Source organism: Denticeps clupeoides, chromosome 2 (genome assembly GCF_900700375.1).
Source record: "Denticeps clupeoides chromosome 2, fDenClu1.1, whole genome shotgun sequence".
Lineage (NCBI taxonomy): Eukaryota > Metazoa > Chordata > Actinopteri > Clupeiformes > Denticipitidae > Denticeps > Denticeps clupeoides.
The window spans coordinates 15,791,334-15,809,572 of NC_041708.1; the positions used below are offsets into that span (position 1 = coordinate 15,791,334).

An 18,239-nucleotide genomic window follows, 5' to 3' on the forward strand; every position below is an offset into this window, starting at 1 on the left:
CTGGCACCCTTGAATCCTGCATTACAACAAGAGAAAGAAGAATGCATGTCTCTCTGGGCCACATTTGAAGGAGTATTGTGCCACTAAACTACACTACCAATGATTCATTGTACATCTTCCACAGATTTGTTTCCTGCAACAAGTATATCTCCATTTCACCAAAGCTTGTAGTCTTTTCAAAGTGGGAAAATGAGTTGACCTCAACTTTTCAACAACTGCTGCTATTATACTTCTATATTGCATCCCTTTCATTTCAAACTTCAACTTTATGGGCTCAAGGTACTTTCATCAGTGTGCATGATGATGTGTCATATTTGATGGTGTCTGACAAATTAACCAAAAGGAAATGAAATTACAAAACAGGAAAAATCAAACAGATCTTTCATATACATTTATTTTGATCAGCATGCATGACCTAATTTCCATTACTACTATACTACATTACTTTAACTTATCATTTTGTCCAATATTTTCTAAAAAAAAAAAAAAAAAAAAAACGTCATTATTAGAGATTTGAAAAATCACTCTGGCTGTGTTTCTAGTGATCATTGGTGATCTGAGCCTCAGGGAAAGGTGAGTGACAGGGCTCAGTAGAAGTGCTCCCTGTGGGAGATGGACTTCATGTTGTCACGTGTCTCCACTGTCTTAATCAACACTTTTGGAGTGCTGGCTAAGGCACTGGCGTTGACCACTTTGGTGCCTGAATGAAACAGGAAATTAGGATTTGCACTTTCCTAAATCAACAGAGTGCAAAATAAGTGTTGAACATGTCACCGATTTTGTAAGTAGCAATATTTCTGATGTTGCTGTTAACATGAAATTCTTATCATAGGATAGTAACAATCATCCAATCCACACATGCAAAGAAATTAAACCCTAGATATCCACAAATTAAGTAATGTGTAATAAAATGGAATTACACAAGTGAGAAGGAAGATGCTAAAAGGCATGGAAAGTCATGACACCAGCTGAAAACCAAAGCTTCCCTCACAGCAGCAGTGTTATGATCATTGATCTTTACCAACCATCTGTCAGATGGTACCATGTGACATTTCCTACATGATTGGATATCTGTCTATCAGTATTGTTCATTGTTTTGTTGCTGTACAGTATGTTCTGTAGCCACTCAAATTGATCATTCACTCAAGGAAATGTTGGTGTGTCATCCTGTGAGTACTAAGACATTTTTAATCTGTGAAAATAGGGTGCAATACGCCACCTTAAATGACCGGTGTATGGTTCTGTCATACTCACAGTAGGTAGGAACGGTGTGAATATTCACAATGGAGCTCTGACCAATTCTGAAAGTGGGTATAAGGCAAAACGCATCAGAGAAAGTTTGCAAGACAGTGAGGTCATCATGAATGAAATTTTAGGTCCTTCATTAAGAAGTACCTTGAAATTACCTGCTCTCTTCCCCTTCCAGAAGCTTCCTGTAGGTAGCAATCTCGATGTCCAGTGCCAGCTTGACATTCATCAGCTCCTGGTACTCTCTCAGCTGCCGAGCCATATCTTGTTTGGCCTTCTGCAGTGCAGACTCCAGGTCTCTCTGACGGGCCTTGGCATCCTTAATGGCCAATTCTCCACGGCCCTCTGCCTCCGCAATTTGGTTCCCTAGAGTGGTGCGCTGGCCATGACAGAGCAAGTGTTTGAATAACAAGTGCTGGATTTTTAACAAGCCTGCTGTAGGTCTGATGGCTCAGTGTTTACCTGTCCTTTCACCAGTTCAATTTCACTCTGGAGACGGCTGATCATGCGGTTCAGCTCGGCCAGCTCACCTTTGGTGTTACGCAGCTCATCTCCATATTGTGAGGCTTGACTGGAAAACTGGTCAAACTGGATATAGTGGGAAGAAGAGTCATTTTAGTACCTGACTGTTCTAATCAGAAAATTCAGATTTTTGTATATTATGATTTTCACATATGCAGATGCTCGCCTATAACGAAATTAGTTGTGATGTCAGATCTATTGACATGCAAAATGTCTTAGATATCTTTAATATCTTTAAATATTTCTAAAAGATATGTATGTGAAAATATATTATTTAGTGAACAATGATGAAATATTTTTCAAATACAGAAGCATTTAGGCAGTAATTACTGAAAAAATTATAGAATTTACCTATTTTTTAATACATGTATCACATCCCTGCCTTTGTTTCTTGTAATTGAACATTCATACCTTGGTTTTGTACCAGGCCTCTGCTTCCTCACGGCTCTTTGATGCAACTAGTTCGTACTGGGTCTTCACTTCGGCCACTATCTGCTCCATGTTGAGCTGGCGGGAATTGTCCATCTGCACAATGACTGACGTATCCATAATGTTGGCCTGAAGTTCGCGCAACTCCTGAAATGTTAATGGTGGGTCATTACTGATACATAATAATTTGATTCTACCTGCTGTTGTGCAAGTATAATGACAATTTTTCATTTGTTTAACCCAGCAAATCCCAGAATCTTTGTTTTATGGAAATGTATTAGTTCCTCTTCATGCCTGTTATCTCAGTTTAGTTGTATACTCAAAGAAAGTGCAATCACTGCATGTGACTCTTAATGCATTTGAATTGTCATATACCCCAAATTGTCATTTGACCCCCACCTCTTCGTAAATAATGCGCAGAAAGTTGATCTCGTCAGACAGCCCGCCCACTTTATCCTCCATGTCAGCCTTCACCATGTATGCTGCATCTAAGTCCTGAAAGAGGAAACAAAGCATGAGGCCTTAGGGCTCATACACAGAGTGCCTTCCCTGCTCCATAACACCATCTTGTAAAATAAAACCCTCAACAGTATGATGACATGGGTCTTTGTGCATGGTGACATGATCAGGCCAATCACTGCTTTACTATGGGAGCTGGTGCTCTATTATCATCCTCAGCCTGAGGCAAGTTTTGGGAAATGTAATCACTTACATGCCTATGGTCTCCTGTCACACTGCCTCATCTGCACATCTTTCTATGGCAGCTTCCGCAGCCTTTATTGTTCTGAAAGGTAAGGGAGACCCTCCAATTCTTACCTTTTTCATGATCACAAAGTCATTTTCGAAGTTGTTTCTCCTGGTAATCTCATCCTCATACCTGGTGAAGAACAAAAAAGTTGAAAAAAAAAACCCAAAAAGCTCATTAACTATTATTTATAAAATCATTCAACTTTAAAGGTATCATCAGAAGTACATACAGGAAAAATCAATAACATTATGGCAGGGGCAGTTGATTACATTTACATTTACAGCATTTATCAGACGCCCTTATCCAGAGCGACTTACAGTCAGTAGTTACAGGGACAGTCCCCCTGGAGCAACTTAGGGTTAAGTGTCTTGCTCAGGTACACAATGGTAGTAAGTGGGATTTGAACCCGGGTCTTCTGGTTCACAGGGGAGTGTGTTACCCACTAGGCTACTACCACCCGGTAATGTATTGATAATGTATTTACACTGGATTATACAGTGGGTTTAAAGTTTAACAACAACAATTTATTTTTGTATAGCCCAATATCATAAGCACTATGTCTCAATTGGCTTTACAGCATCTACAGACAACACTCCTCAAACTTGGACCCTCTCTGGACACAAGATAGAAGTCCATGGAAGATTCACATGGAAAAAAAAAAAGAAGAAACCTTGGAAAGGAGTAAGTCAGAGAGTAGCAACCCCTGCAATTGGTACCCCTGTAGTGTTACTGTTAACACTGGGTTAACAAGAGTCATGAGTATAAGAAGTCCATTAGGGGCAGTAACTGAACATTTTGAGTTTGCTAAAGACCAAATAATGATGCCTAAACATATTTGTCATGGCATCTTTAAAACTGCTGCTATTGTGTGATGATACAGTCCTGGAGTGGTTAGAACCAAAAGTAGTGCAAGGAAGTCATGGGTGGTGGCCAAGGCTCAGTGGTATGCAGGATCTAAAATGCCTACAATGGGCACGTGAGAAACAGATCTGAACCACAGAACAATGGATGTTCTTGATGTTCTTGCCTTGGTTAGACATGCACTGGTGATGTCCTATGGGCATGTTCTGCTGGTAAACGTTGTGTCCTGTATGCATATGAGTCATACCACCTGCCTAAACATTTTTGCTGACCAGAGTTGGAGTTTTGCTAACCCAGTGACAGAAATGGTACTCCACGATTCATTGTGTTATGACTGATTGGTGTATGTGTGGTTATCAAACTGGTGTAGAAATAATACTATCTTACTAGACCGTACTTGTGTTTGAAGTCTTCCACCAGTCCCTGCATGTTTCGCAGCTCACTATCTAGTTTGCTTCGGTCACCGTTGACCACCTCCAGCTGGTGTCGCAAGTTGGAAACAAAGGAATCAAACATGGGCTCGATGTTGGAGGGGCTGGCCGTCTGACCCTGCAACAGCTCCCATTTGGTCTCCAGCATCTTATTCTGCTGCTCTAGGTAACGCACCTATGGATGAGCAGAGAGAGTTTAGCTGTTGTACCAACAAAAATAATAAAAATAAAAGCAAATCAACAGAAAATGTCTATTGCCACTCATTAATTCCTCCTTTAATTTGGACAATTTAGTTTGTCGTAGGAATAACACTGGTGCTGAATTTTGAGATCCTTTCTCCATGTCATTTCAGTCTATATATGTCAATCATCTTTAGATTACTGTACTGTGATAAGTACTCCACTATGATGAAGCTTGGAAATTTATTGTCGTTTTTTCTGGTTGCCTAGTGATGTTTATATATATATATATAGACTTTATCCAACTGTCCTCTCCTAGGACTCACTTTATTCACCTGCATTTTGGGAACTAGGTGGGAGAACTTTAACAAAGTCCCCTGTGTGCTGTATCTGTGAGATCCTGTTTCACACTGGGATTCGGGGCTTTGTGCCGCTCTCACACAAAGCTTCCCTTGATGCATTTGGGGTGGGTGCGGTCATGGATGACCTGCTTTTTTTGTGAGCTACAGATTCAAGTCAGAGAAATGGGACCTGCAGCAGCACTGCTCATGTTGCGGCTTGTTAGACATATAGATGACTTCAGTGCAGCCTGTGTAACCCCAGTATTAAAGAGTACATGAGAAAAACATGTGGTTCTAACGGATGATTAAAGTTTTTACCTTGTCGATGAAGGAGGCGAAGCGGTTGTTGAGTGATTTGATCTGCTCTTTCTCCTGGGTGCGCACCACCTGGATGCTGGGGTCAATCGCCAGGTTGAGGGGGGCCAGCAGGCTCTTGTTGACAGTCACTGAGGCAATGGAGGACCCCACATAGCTGGAAGTTCCAGAAAGAGACAGTGAGGATGTTCCCAATGAGCCAGCGCTGAAGCCCCCAACCTTCCCACTGCTGCTGCGGACAGAGCTGGTGCTGAAACGCTTGGTTCTCATGCTCATGGTGCAGCTGGAGGTCCTACTGAGATGGTGGTGTGTGGTTGAAGGCCTCTGAGGGTCAGAATGCACTTCTTCATGTGGATGCGGCAATATTTAAATCCTCTGTGAGAGGAGGGGTGGAGGCATGGGGAGGTGACAAAACCAGTTTGATGAGCCCCCCCCAACAACTAACACCGCCCACCCCAGTGCATACACACACACACTCGCAACCATGTGTGCCATTTTCTGTGTTGTTGATAGCTGTGGGATGTCTCAGGAATGCTTTCACGACAGCCCAGTTGTCTGCAGGGGGTGTCTGAAGTGGCGCGCTGGAGAGGATGTCCTTCCCAGAAACTGGGTAACTTGTGGTGTTCAATAAACCTTTCATGGAGGTTAAAACATTTTACCTGCGAGTTTTATCTTCTACTCTAATGAACAGGTTCCACAAGCATCAGGCCTTTTATGTGGTTTGAAAAACGTTGATACTGATGACATCCTCCACGCCTTGTCTTTAGCCTTTAATTCCAAACTGGCACAACAACTGATTAATTGGTACCATGCCCACATTTCTGGCTTCTTTTGGAGTACAAGGCATGTTTTAGGAAAAAACGATAGATGACAGTTGATTTCTATCAAATAATAGCCTATTTTTTTATGTATAAGAGTCGCACTGTCTATTGGTTACATCTTTTTGCTTGTTTAAATTCATTCCAATTAAAAATGCAACTGCGGAGAGTGGTGAGAGTAGTCTGCAGAGGAACTGGCCAAACAATGTTGCTTCTCGATGGATGATAGAGGACATAACTCATCCATGCCACAGTCTATTCTCTCTCCTGCTTTTAGGCAGAATATATCACTGCCTGCAGTCAGGATCCAGAACACTTTTTACCTTACTGCCATTAAAGGATACCTCAGCCCACTGTTATTTAAAGTGAAAGTAACGTGATTGTCATTGTGAAACACTGCAGAACAGCACCACAAAATGTGTCCTCTGTTTCTAACCCATCACCTTTGGTGAGCAGTGGGCAGCCATGACAGGTGCCCGGGGAGCAGTGTGTCTGGATGGTACTTTCCTCAATGGCACCTCAGTGGCACCTTGGTGGATCGGCAACCTTCTGATTACAGGGCCAGAAGTCAAAATTAGGACCACTGACCTCATTTCTATGAATTGCAGAATAGCACAGCATAACAAACAAACCATTTCCTTCATATTATACCCTCTAATGCATTTACATTATCAGACTTTAAACTGATGTTGCTTTTACTGAAAGGTGAAAAATGTTCTGCTGTGTGTTGGCAGATATTTGTATAGATAAATGGAATGTGACCTCACAGGCGGTGGGTGTAAAAAGCCAGAGGTGTGGCATTACACATACCTTCAGAGCATACTTTATAGAACACTATTGTCCCTTAATAATTGTGTCCCTTTGTGTTATTGTACAAGTTGTTAAATTCCTTGTTAACCCAGCCACTGTGGATGCAGATGACAGTGTAATTCTTGGTGCCGGTCCCAAGCCCAAATGCAGAGGGTTGCGTCAGGATAGGCATCCGGCATGAAACATCTTTCTGGGTCAATTGTGTGGACAACCAGACTGATTCATCTGCTGTGGCTTCCCCTAACAGGAGAATTTGAAGCAAGATGACAAAAAGTGTTCTTTATGTCTTTATAGACAGCAGTGAGAACCCCTTCATAGGTGTAAAGGTGTGCTGCAGAACTCATCTACAAAATTTTGTTGTCCTCATAAACCACAGTCCTACCTCATTATAAATGCTGCGCATTAGGACATAAAATAGACATGGACCTGGGACTAGCCATGGATTACATTTACATTTACATTTACAGCATTTATCAGACGCCCTTATCCAGAGTGACTTACAATCAGTAGTTTCAGGGGACAGTCCCCCTGGAGCAACTTTAGGTTTAAGTGTCTTGCTCAGGGACACAATGGTAGTAAGCGGGACTTGAACCTGGGTCTTCTGGTTCATAGGCAAGTGTGTTACCCCTAGGCTACTACCACCCCCCACTACCACCATTACGGAGGTGTTTGTTTTTCAGACTGAATTAGGTTTTATCTGCTGGGTCATTCTTTGTTCCGGGTTTTGTGCCAGCTTTGTTTCTGATGAGCAAGTGGAAGTTCTATTCAATGCAGTTCCTGATGTGCTTCAGCTTCTTTTTGGACATGTAAGCACCATCAGCATTAAAGGCACCTAACATCATGATGTTCTGAGAGGCTGATGCAGGCCACTGTATTATATAAATCCCAGCAGCATAGTGAACACAACACCTAGGCTTTAAAAACTTTACCACAGTAAGTAGCCATGCCTGCACTCTGTGCCACAGGTTCCTGGTGTTAAGTTCACAATGCTTATCCAGGCTTACTGCACCATCTGCTCTGATTCCTTTGATCACTCAAGAGATGTGGCCTTCATCCACTGCGGCCATACCTTTCACTATGAATGGTGAGTGAGTCTCTGTCCATCCTACCTGGGATGAATGTGTGTGAGCTCAGCACCAGGCAGACTAACTTTAGTACTAAAATCTTTCTTGTGTTTAGTCTGCTGCAGTGGTTTCAGACAGCCCCAAACAAGACTTGCCCACAGTGCAGGAAGCAGGTAGGTGCTGCAGACAGACCGCGTCCATTCTCATAACCCAACAAACATCTTCGTTGTGTGTGTGTGTGTGTGTGTGTGTGTGTGTGTGTGGCTCAGGTGAGCACCAGACACATCATCAACAGGTTTTTCTTTGACATCGGAGGAGAACATGACAGTGTCTCAGCTGACCCTGAGAGTCTGCAGGTAAAACGATCGAAAAATCCAGCTTTGTTTCCGATGAGTAAGTGGAAGTTCCAATGCAGTTCCTGATGTGCTTCAGCTTCTTTTTGGACATGTAAGCACCATCAGAATTAAAGTCACCTAACATCATGATGTTCTGACAGGCTGACGCAGGCCTCTGTGTTATATAAATGCCAGCAGCATAGTGAAAATACTGCTCTGACACCACACCTAGGCTTTAAAAGCTTTACCACAGTAAGTAGCCTTGGGCAACGAAGGCCACAAAATTATCAGACTGTTTTCTTTGTAAATGATTTCTTGCAGTGTTTGTTTTGTGGCATGGTGTTATATTACATTTTAATTGTCATTCCTCTTACAGACATTTAATGACAAACTCGCATACTATGATGACAGTTGTGCTATGGAGGAGAAACTAGATGCACAGTCTAGACCTTATTTTACCTTCCTCATCCAATAAGAACCAATAGTGACACAGGTATCACAATTTCCAAATTCATTAGCCTAGTACTAGATTAAAATATTATTTAAATCTTTATTTCATTCAAGAGTCAGCAGACACATTCACATAATGCTCTACATACATACAATCAAATATTTATTTTTTTGTTGTTGTTGTAAGCCAAAATGAGTTGATTAAGCAATAGCCCTGATACAATGATGATTAAATTTTGGGGTCTCCACATAAATTTTGGTCCCATAACCCTTGGGATCAAAACAGTCATGACAGTGAACACCAGGCAGAAAATGACATTCCGACATGGCTTAGTTTTGAGCAGATTATGTAGTTTTCAATAATCTCAAAGTAATGCAGTTTAAACAGCTTTTTTTGTATGGCCCTACACTGAGCCCCTGTGATGTCCTCGCATGCAGCATCCATTGCATGGAGCAGTGACCTCTGGTCTTGAGCCCTCTCCACCTCCAATTTGAAAAAACTCCCCAATCAGATTGAGGAAAAGTGAGTTGTAGTAGCTCCATGAGAATCCTTTGATGGGAAGTGAACAAGGCCCTGATGAGCAGGCCAAGGTGGAAAGTCACATTGTCCCACATGATCATGTAGAATGGTAGGTGAGGCCCTTCAAGACCTCTCATTTTCTGGATCCAAGAAAATTAGGGGCTTTTGAGTGATGTATGGGCCTAAACTGGGGAAATGTGTTTTGTGGCCACACAATTCTCAGATATTACAGCACTATAATAATTCCAATAGATTTTCTTCATCATTTTTAGTGTCATACATTCAGGTGTTACATCACATTCAGGTATGATATTACAGTATTGTAGGCCTACACACACACTGAATGAATAGTTTATACATGTCTCACTTTACATTATGCACAGTATTGTATACTAAAATGTATTCTATATGATAATTCCCTCATTGACTGAGCACAAACCTGTTTTCCCTACAAAAGGATGTTGGAGGAGACTGTAGAGCGAGGCCCATTAGGCTGCACTCGACAACTTGCCTCTGCCATTGTGAGGCAATGGTTGACAACTTGGCCTATAGTTGTGGACATGGTGTCTTTCTGCTCCTCTGCCTTTTCCCCCATTACAGCAACACACATTCTCACTCCTCCTCCTCTTCTTCTTCCTCCTCCTCTTCCTTGAGCAGGCAGTTGCCATGTTCATTTGCTTGGCCATGTTCATACTGCAAATGATACTATATATACTGTTTGGTTGGTCATTTGTGATGTGAGAAACTCATCCTTCGTTAATCAAGTTCTAATTTCACCCAACTGTCAATTACTGTCATGTATTAACTGTTCCAAAAAAATCATATATGGTGTTCACGGTATTATGTTCTTGACTAATTTTGAAAATTGAATAGATAAATAAAATCATGCTGACGTTGTTTGGAGAGAACAGACATTAAACTGAGAATCAACTAATCAGTTTAGATCAGCAAGATCTATTTATTTGAAAATGTGTTAATGTGGGCTCATTGTGCTCACTGTAGGCTACTTGTACATAACCATTTGCATAATTATAATGTTTAGACCTTTATTATCAAAAGTAACATCTTAAAATATTGATACATTTCTTAAATGCCTGAAGTTATGAATTCTTATTTGAAATGAGGGTGTTTTGTGGTCCAGGGCAAAGGCACTGTAACTTGGATAGAACACGGATTGGACAGCAGGGGAAGCAGTTTGAGGGAATTCTGTGATGATCCCAGCAAGGAATGTTGTCTGAAAATATATTTGTAAAATTAAGCAAGAGTATTTCCTGTTTTTTATCTTTAACAGGTATAGCAGCTTGCTGTGTGTTCCTTTAGTATACACAACAGAATGTCCTGCAATACATCCTTATCTGCTGGTCAGATTATCTCTCATTATCATAAGAATCTCACAGACATAAAGTATACATTCTTAATTAAAGCAGATACATTTTCTGAGTTATGTCTCATGAAATTATAAGTAATTAATAACATTTCTTGTTGTCCTGTGTGTTGACCTCATGCTTGGCAGTGTTATATCGCTCTGGATAAGGGTGTCTGCTAAATGCATGAAAGAGTTACATGAAGCTGTAAAGCATTTGCTGTTTATATGAAAATGCATAATGTTATGTATATGTACAGTAAAGGTAAAAGGTTTGGACACATTTTCTCATTCAATTTTATTTTCATGGCCATTTACATTGGTAGAGTCTCACTGAAGGCAACAAAACTATGAATGAACACGTGGAGTTATGTACTTAATAAAAAAGTAAGAGACCTGGCCTCCACAGTCACAGTCGGATTCTGACGACTGTGAAAGCTGTTTTTTGCCCTTTTGGCCACCAGATGTCAGTCGTGTAAGCGTCGAACAACGGACCATTTTCACACTTAAAAATGGCGCTTACGTTTTTCTGAAAGCTTTATTTTCACTACTGGGGAAACTACCAGCGTTATACATGCAAATACGAAAAAACCAAACTCTCACAAAAACATCTGCAACCGTGAAGTTCGCGAGCCGATTGTTGGTCGCGACCTGATGACGTATTAAGAACAGCGTCTTTATTTAAATTTAACGCGGTGTCTCCGTAGTACACTGGCGCTCATGAGGTTGGTTTTTATAAAAAAAAAAACATGTTTGAACCAATAAGAGACCAAACGCGTTAAAACACACACAAGGTGAGTTATACACGGCGTTTGCTCACTTGGCTTTACTAGGTTTTCTTTAAACGTGAAAATGCAGAGTGGCATATATGACATAACAGTTAGCATTAGCTGCACTGTTATCTTCTATAACAGATAGCATTAGCCTACCGCTGTGAGAAATACCTTTTTTTACTTTTTATTTTCTTTTTGCCTGCACTCTGTGCCACATGTTCCTGGTGTTAAGTTCACGATGCCTATCCGGGCTTACTGCACCATCTGCTCCGATTTCTTTGATCACTCAAGAGATGTGGCCGCCATCCACTGCGGCCATACGTTTCACTACGAATGGTGAGTGAGTCTCGGTCCATCCTACCTGGGATGAATGTGTGTGATCTCAGCACCAGGCAGACTAACTTTAGCACTAAAATCTTTCTTGTGTTTAGTCTGCTGCAGTGGTTTCAGACAGCCCCAAACAAGACTTGCCCACAGTGCAGGAAGCAGGTAGGTGCTGCAGACAGACCGCGTCCATTCTCATAACCCAACAAACATCTTCGTTGTGTGTGTGTGTGTGTGTGTGTGTGGGACTCAGGTGAGCACCAGACACATCATCAACAGGTTGTTCTTTGACATTGGAGGAGAACATGACGGCGCCGCAGCTGACCCTGAGAGTCTGCAGGTAAAAAAAAAAAAAAAAATCCAATTGTGTGGAGTTATCAAATCAGCATACAGGGAGTGCAGAACAATGATAACCAGGATTTTAATGCAGTGTTTAATATATGTTAAGCACATATTAAATCACCCATTTGGTTTGGTCATTAATGAGTGACATTTTAGAATTGACAGTTAAATCTAATGTTTATAATGTCTCTGATTGAATAGCTCCACAATCATAATGACTTACTATTCAGTAAATGGTCTATGTGCTTCCATCTTTCAGAATGAAGTAGACCGTTTGAAAGCTGTCATTAGTTCCAAAGGTGAGAATCTTTCACTAGACGCTCTCTGCAAATCTGTTGCAGAAGCAGTTCATTAAGTTTTGTGTGTGTGTGTTTGTCTGTATCAGACAGAGATTGTCGCGACAAGCAGAAGGTGTTGGACGGCCTGAAGGAGACAGTGGAGAGGCAGAGACAGGAGCTGGAATGTGCGAGGAGAGAAATTGGGGAAAAAGAGAAACTCTGTGCTGCTATGCGGGTAAATTTAGCTTCTTAATTAACACACTTCATTAAGTAAGTAAGTAAGTAAGTATCAGACTGATAAATGTGAATTTCTATATTCCTGGAAAAATATTACCCATCCTTGTATGTGCGTACATAGGGTTCATCTGAGGAAATCTTAATCATATATTCTTCTTGTCATCTGTGTGTAAAGTCTGTTTCATATGCCTAATATATGTATACAAATGTGTTTGTTAGAAACAGATGAAGTTTCTGGAGCACCAACATAATGAGGTAAAAGTGGCAAAAGAGGAGGCCCAGCGACTCAGAGTTAAAATGAAGACTTATGAGAGGTAAACACACACAGACACTGTGATGGACATAACTCTAGGTGAGGCCTCTACAGTAAACCTGTGGAAACAGGTGACCCTTACTTGACCTTGTCTGTAAAAGACCTCCCCAGTCTCAAATCTCTGGAAGAGGTATCCCTCAAGAATTTCTCTATTTTGTGCCATCTATTTATCCTTCAATTCGGTTCACACAAGCCACAGCGTTGTGTTTGATTGCCAAAAAGTTCTATTTTAGTCTCATCTGACCACAACACTTTCTTTCAGATGTTTGGGCAGTCTCCAGCATGGTTCGAATGGTCTGCCTTATTTTTTGAAGCCCTGAAATGTATGGCTTATAGTGGACCTAAAGACAGTTTTCCAATATCTGCAGTAGAGCCGCCCTTTAGCCCTTTTGGGTTCTACTTTGATTATTGTCCTCCTTTCCTGGGCTGAGGGGGTCGTCCACTTGTACTTCTGACTGTGACATGTCCACAAACCTGCTTTTCTGTTAATGCAGTTGTGTGTATGAATGTGAGGTAAGTAAAATGCGATGTAGTAGAAATCTTGTAGCTTGTTTCCTTCAGGTTGTATTTGGGCGAAAATGTCATGCAATTGCTCGTTAACAATCCCAAGACAATCCCTCCCACCTACCAAATTTGGCATAGGTAAGCCTTAGACTGTCCAAAATAAAAGGCCGCTCTGATTATCGCTGCAAAGGAGAAGTACTCACTACCACAGATTTAGACAGATTTGTGAACAGTGGAGCGTTCTGCTCATGAGGAATGAGAGCAAAAACAAAAGCATCAATGTTTTTGTTCAGTGTATTTTAAGCAGGGTAGTGATGGTTCTACTATGTCCCCTGCAGTTTAGATGTGGTGCTCCAGGGTCAGAGGGCGGAGGTCGAGGCTATGATCAGTGACATGGGAGTGGGGCAGTCGGCTGTGGAACAGCTGTCTATCTACTGTATCTCGCTGAAGAAGTAAGACATTCACATGCACACACATCATATTTTATGCTAAATTTGATTTAGATAACGTGCAAATTAAGCATGGAAGCTGATGTTGAGGTTTTCTGTATTTAGGGAGTATGAGAATCTGAAGGGCAACCTACGATCTTCTAGTGAGCTGTGTGACAAACTCCGCAGAGAGCTGCTTACTTCAAACAGCAAGGTAGGTGTAGTCAGTCCTCACTGCTGTAGTGGAAAAGAAATTGTTCTTTTTGTAGTCTATTGTGCAGATTTTTTAGTTCTCGATCATGACTATGTGTTTGTTTTGTAGTTGCAGAAGGCCACACTGGAGATGAATCGTACTAAAGAGGACATTAAGGCCATGCAGATCGACCTGACCAATGCTGACAAAGAGATCATTGTATGGGCAAACAGTGAAATAAACCAGACATCAGCCAAAATGAACCTTTTTAAGATTGATGCACAATTAATATCAAGCAAAAACAGTCATCAGACAGAAGTCACTTCAAATTCACAATCCTGCTAAATTCTGAACTGCAGTATGTAAATAATAAAATTTGGTCATGTTTCTGTTCAAGCTCCAGCTCAACACCCAACCAATAACTATAAATTGCTCAATATGTCAGTTTTTCCACTCTTCAGTTTTCCCTTCATTTTTTTCCCAATGACAAAAATCTTTGAACGTTGTCAGTGTGTGTCTGAATTAATCCTGGTAATTCAACAGTTGGCAAACTTTAATTTCTATATTTATATACATTCTTTTTTTTGGGTATGCTTTCTTTAATAGTTCTTTTTGCTGCTAGCATTACACACATCACAATCCACAATTCAGAACACTATTTCAGTTTACATATCAGCAGATGCGTAATAAATGTTTCTTTTTATGTGTGTACAGAGTTTAAAGAAGAATGTGGAGGTGCTCCAGAAGACCTTGACCACTCCCACCCGCACCAATGAGGCCATTAGTCGGCTGCTGTTTGAGAGGTCAGCCTACATCTGATCTTTGCCTTGCTCTGATGTCACACTACTGATGTCATCTTGGTGATCCTCTTTCTTGTTATAGTCCTGCTCCTCTGGAATTGAAGCCCCGCCTCCATCAACCTCCTAACTGTCAGGAGATCGACCTGAATCTTACATTTGATGTGCCCACCCCTGAACCTGCAGAACGTAACAAGTCACACACATCAGCTCCTAGCAAAAAGATCCGCCTGGATCCAGCAGGGTGAGGTGGATTCTAAGGTTTATGTACAACATACACACTTTACATAGTTTCATTACATTAGCATTGGTGTGTGTAATATGAAGTTGTTTCTGATATTTTTTACATTCCAGGTCCTCATCTGCTCGTTCTGAGAATACATTTGGAAGCAAGGTGTGCCTCCTCAGCCTCATGTCATTCATAGTTCTGTTTCTAATGATTCATTTTCAAGATTTCTTCTATTGTATGTTTATCTATCCAGAACACCCATGGGAAAGAGGAGGCAGGTGACATGGAGCCATTCCTCCACAATTCTCTCTTGTTTCGGAAGAAAACTTTTGGAAGCATGCTTGAACCTCACAGCAAACCTGGAGTAGTGAGTACAGTGAAAAGTGAAAGTGATACTCATTGTACTACACAGCAAGCACAGTGCACAGAATAAAATGTGTCCTCTACATTTAACCCATGTCCCTTATTGAGCAATGGGCAGCCATGAGAGGTGCCCGGGGAGCAGTGCGCGGAGACTGTATCCCCATTCCTTAGTGGCACCTTGGCAGTTTGGTTATGAGTCTGTTTCTTTACCCACTAGGCCACCACTGCCAATTGTACAGTGTGCACTTATACTGGTAAACTCAGAGAATCCTCTCACTGTGTGTTCTAGGTGAGGACTGGTTATGATGGACTTGGAGGACGGACCAAATTCATCCAACCTGTATCCTAATGAGTCTGCAGAACATTTTAACACTTAAGACTGCTGGGTGTATACTGTCATAATAGTGATTTCATTTTTTTTTTCCAGCATTAATCCAAACAAATGTCCTCCAGGTTCGGGCATAATTATTTGTGCATGGCTTAAATCAGATTTTAATGTAACTTTAATGTCTCTTATATGTCCCTTCATAGTGGTAAAAAATAGCAGTAATATCAACACTGTCATTCATTTGAAGTTATTTACACTATATTAATACTGAAGGTTCTAGCTCTGAAATTTTTAGGTTAGAATGGACTGGTTTTAGCATAATTGTACTTGGTGAGATTAAGTATCACTAGTCTTTATTAATAAGTTGTTTCATATATTACATGCCCCAAACAAGTGTATCAGTACACACAAGAGCATGAACAGTTGAAGAGCGCATATATATAAACTCGGTTACATTCATTGACTTCACATTTAGATTAAAAAAAAAAAAAAGTCTACCCACATATGTGAACACATTTCCCATAACTCCCTGCTGCAGTCTCCACTTGCAGAACTGCGTCCTCTGACTATGAAAGCAAAAAGGAAGAAGGTTTCCCGTCCACCAATGAGAAAACTCCCTGACCGTCACACTCTCGACAACTTTCTGGAGTGAGAATTTAAAGGTCTGTCTTGACATGTTTGCAGCAGTGCAGAATACCATCAGCTTTCTATCATGAGATGTCTCTGCTGGATATTGTATTTGTATGTGTGTGTGATTTTGAGTGATCTGACATTATGAGCTGAACCAGTATCATTTTTATTTAATGTAGCATAAGCTACTTCTATGGTAATGTATTAAATGGATACTGTATTTATTTCTATTTTACAAAATTGTTTTTCATGTTCTTTTTTTCTCATGCCCTGCTTTTCCTGTCATGTATGTAGCAATATGATTATTGAAATAAACAACAGTTGTTTTGTAAGGTGTAAAAAGTAAAAGTAATTTAATTTATCTGCAGTTTTTTTTTTGTATAATCAGTATAGTCAAAATGAACATTCTGCCCAAATCTCTTTTTCAATGTCTCTGACCTACCCTGGGACTTTTCCAAAAGATACTAATTTCTTAGGTTTTCAATTTACTTTTATCGTTCAAAAAGTTCCAACTCACCTGAGTTAAGACTGCTTGGGAGTCTGAACAGGAACTGGATTTAGATGATTGGTGGGATGGTGCTCTTAACAATTCATAACACTTTGTTACATGATGTGCTTGTCTCACACTAATACAATTTAAGGTAATATTTGGGGTCCATTACTCTAAATCCTGACATTGCAGAGAGCGGGTATAAATGCCATGACTCTCCTTCTAAATTAATGTTCCTCTCGTCCATTAATTTCCAGTCTTTGGAAGAATTATTTGAGTGTTTTATCTAAGGTTCTCTCTAAAATTATATCAATTTCATATTGCCATATTTGGGATCATAGAACAATACTTTTGGTACACCTCAAAGCAGCTGGAAATCCTGACTTTTTATTTTTCTTTACTTGTGAGACACCACCTTTTCTATTGGAAATCCATAAGCTCCTTGAACAACTTTCTAAAGCTCGATAAAGTTTACAGGGAGTGCAGAATTATAAGGCAAATGAGTATTTTGTCCACATCATCCTCTTCATGCATGTTGTCTTACTCCAAGCTGTATAGGCTCGAAAGCCTAATACCAATTAAGCATATTAGGTGATGTGCATCTCTGTAATGAGAAGGGGTGTGGTCTAATGACATCAGCACCCTATATCAGGTGTGCATAATTATTAAGCAACTTCCTTTCCTTTGGCAAAATGGGTCAAAAGAAGGACTTGACAGGCTCAGAAAAGTAAAAAATAGTGAGATATCTTGCAGAGGGATGCAGCACTCTTAAAATTGCAAAGCTTCTGAAGCGTGATCATCGAACAATCAAGCGTTTCATTCAAAATAGGGTCGCAAGAAGCGTGTGGAAAAACCAAGGCGCAAAATAACTGCCCATGAACTGAGAAAAGTCAAGCGTGCAGCTGCCAAGATGCCACTTGCCACCAGTTTGGCCATATTTCAGAGCTGCAACATCACTGGAGTGCCCAAAAGCACAAGGTGTGCAATACTCAGAGACATGGCCAAGGTAAGAAAGGCTGAAAGATGACCACCACTGAACAAGACACACAAGCTGAAACTTCAAGACTGGGCCAAGAAAAATCTCAAGACTGATTTTATGGACTGATGAAATGAGAGTGAGTCTTGATGTGCCAGATGGATGGGCCCGTGGCTGGATTGGTAAAGGGCAGAGAGCTCCAGTCCGACTCAGACGCCAGAAAGGTGGACGTGGAGTACTGGTTTGGGCTGGTATCATCAAAGATGAGCTTGTGGGGCCTTTTCGGGTTGAGGATGGAGTCAAGCTCAACTCCCAGTCCTACTGCCAGTTTCTGGAAGACACCTTCTTCAAGCAGTGGTACAGGAAGAAGTCTGCATCCTTCAAGAAAAACATGATTTTCATGCAGGACAATGCTCCATCACACGCGTCCAAGTACTCCACAGCATGGCTGGCAAGAAAGGGTATAAAAGAAGAAAAACTAATGACATGGCCTCCTTGTTCACCTGATCTGAACCCCATTGAGAACCTGTGGTCCATCATCAAATGTGAGATTTACAAGTAGGGAAAACAGTACACCTCTGAACAGTGTCTGGGAGGCT

At 40.9% G+C, this 18,239-nt stretch overlaps 2 protein-coding genes across 2 annotated transcripts; one reads left to right on the top strand and one right to left on the bottom strand.

The window, feature by feature from the left end:
• Positions 1 to 378: 378 nt before the first annotated feature.
• Positions 379 to 5,430, bottom strand: LOC114769724 (intermediate filament protein ON3). The gene is made up of 9 exons (XM_028963008.1): positions 5,079 to 5,430; positions 4,206 to 4,414; positions 3,016 to 3,076; positions 2,599 to 2,694; positions 2,182 to 2,346; positions 1,711 to 1,836; positions 1,407 to 1,627; positions 1,255 to 1,301; positions 379 to 700 (listed from the first exon to the last, which is right to left on the bottom strand). Exons 1-9 carry the CDS (start codon positions 5,349 to 5,351, stop codon positions 588 to 590), a joined length of 1,311 nt encoding a protein of 436 aa, XP_028818841.1. The 5' UTR covers positions 5,352 to 5,430; the 3' UTR covers positions 379 to 587.
• Positions 5,431 to 10,937: 5,507 nt separating this feature from the next.
• On the top strand, positions 10,938 to 16,535 carry traip (TRAF-interacting protein). The gene is made up of 16 exons (XM_028968383.1): positions 10,938 to 11,229; positions 11,441 to 11,544; positions 11,640 to 11,697; positions 11,786 to 11,872; positions 12,134 to 12,173; positions 12,260 to 12,387; positions 12,609 to 12,703; positions 13,545 to 13,658; positions 13,761 to 13,848; positions 13,957 to 14,046; positions 14,542 to 14,630; positions 14,710 to 14,868; positions 14,979 to 15,018; positions 15,107 to 15,220; positions 15,506 to 15,556; positions 16,083 to 16,535. The coding sequence occupies exons 2-16, from the start codon at positions 11,447 to 11,449 to the stop codon at positions 16,194 to 16,196; spliced, it is 1,365 nt and encodes a 454-aa protein (XP_028824216.1). The 5' UTR covers positions 10,938 to 11,229; positions 11,441 to 11,446; the 3' UTR covers positions 16,197 to 16,535.
• Positions 16,536 to 18,239: the final 1,704 nt, after the last annotated feature.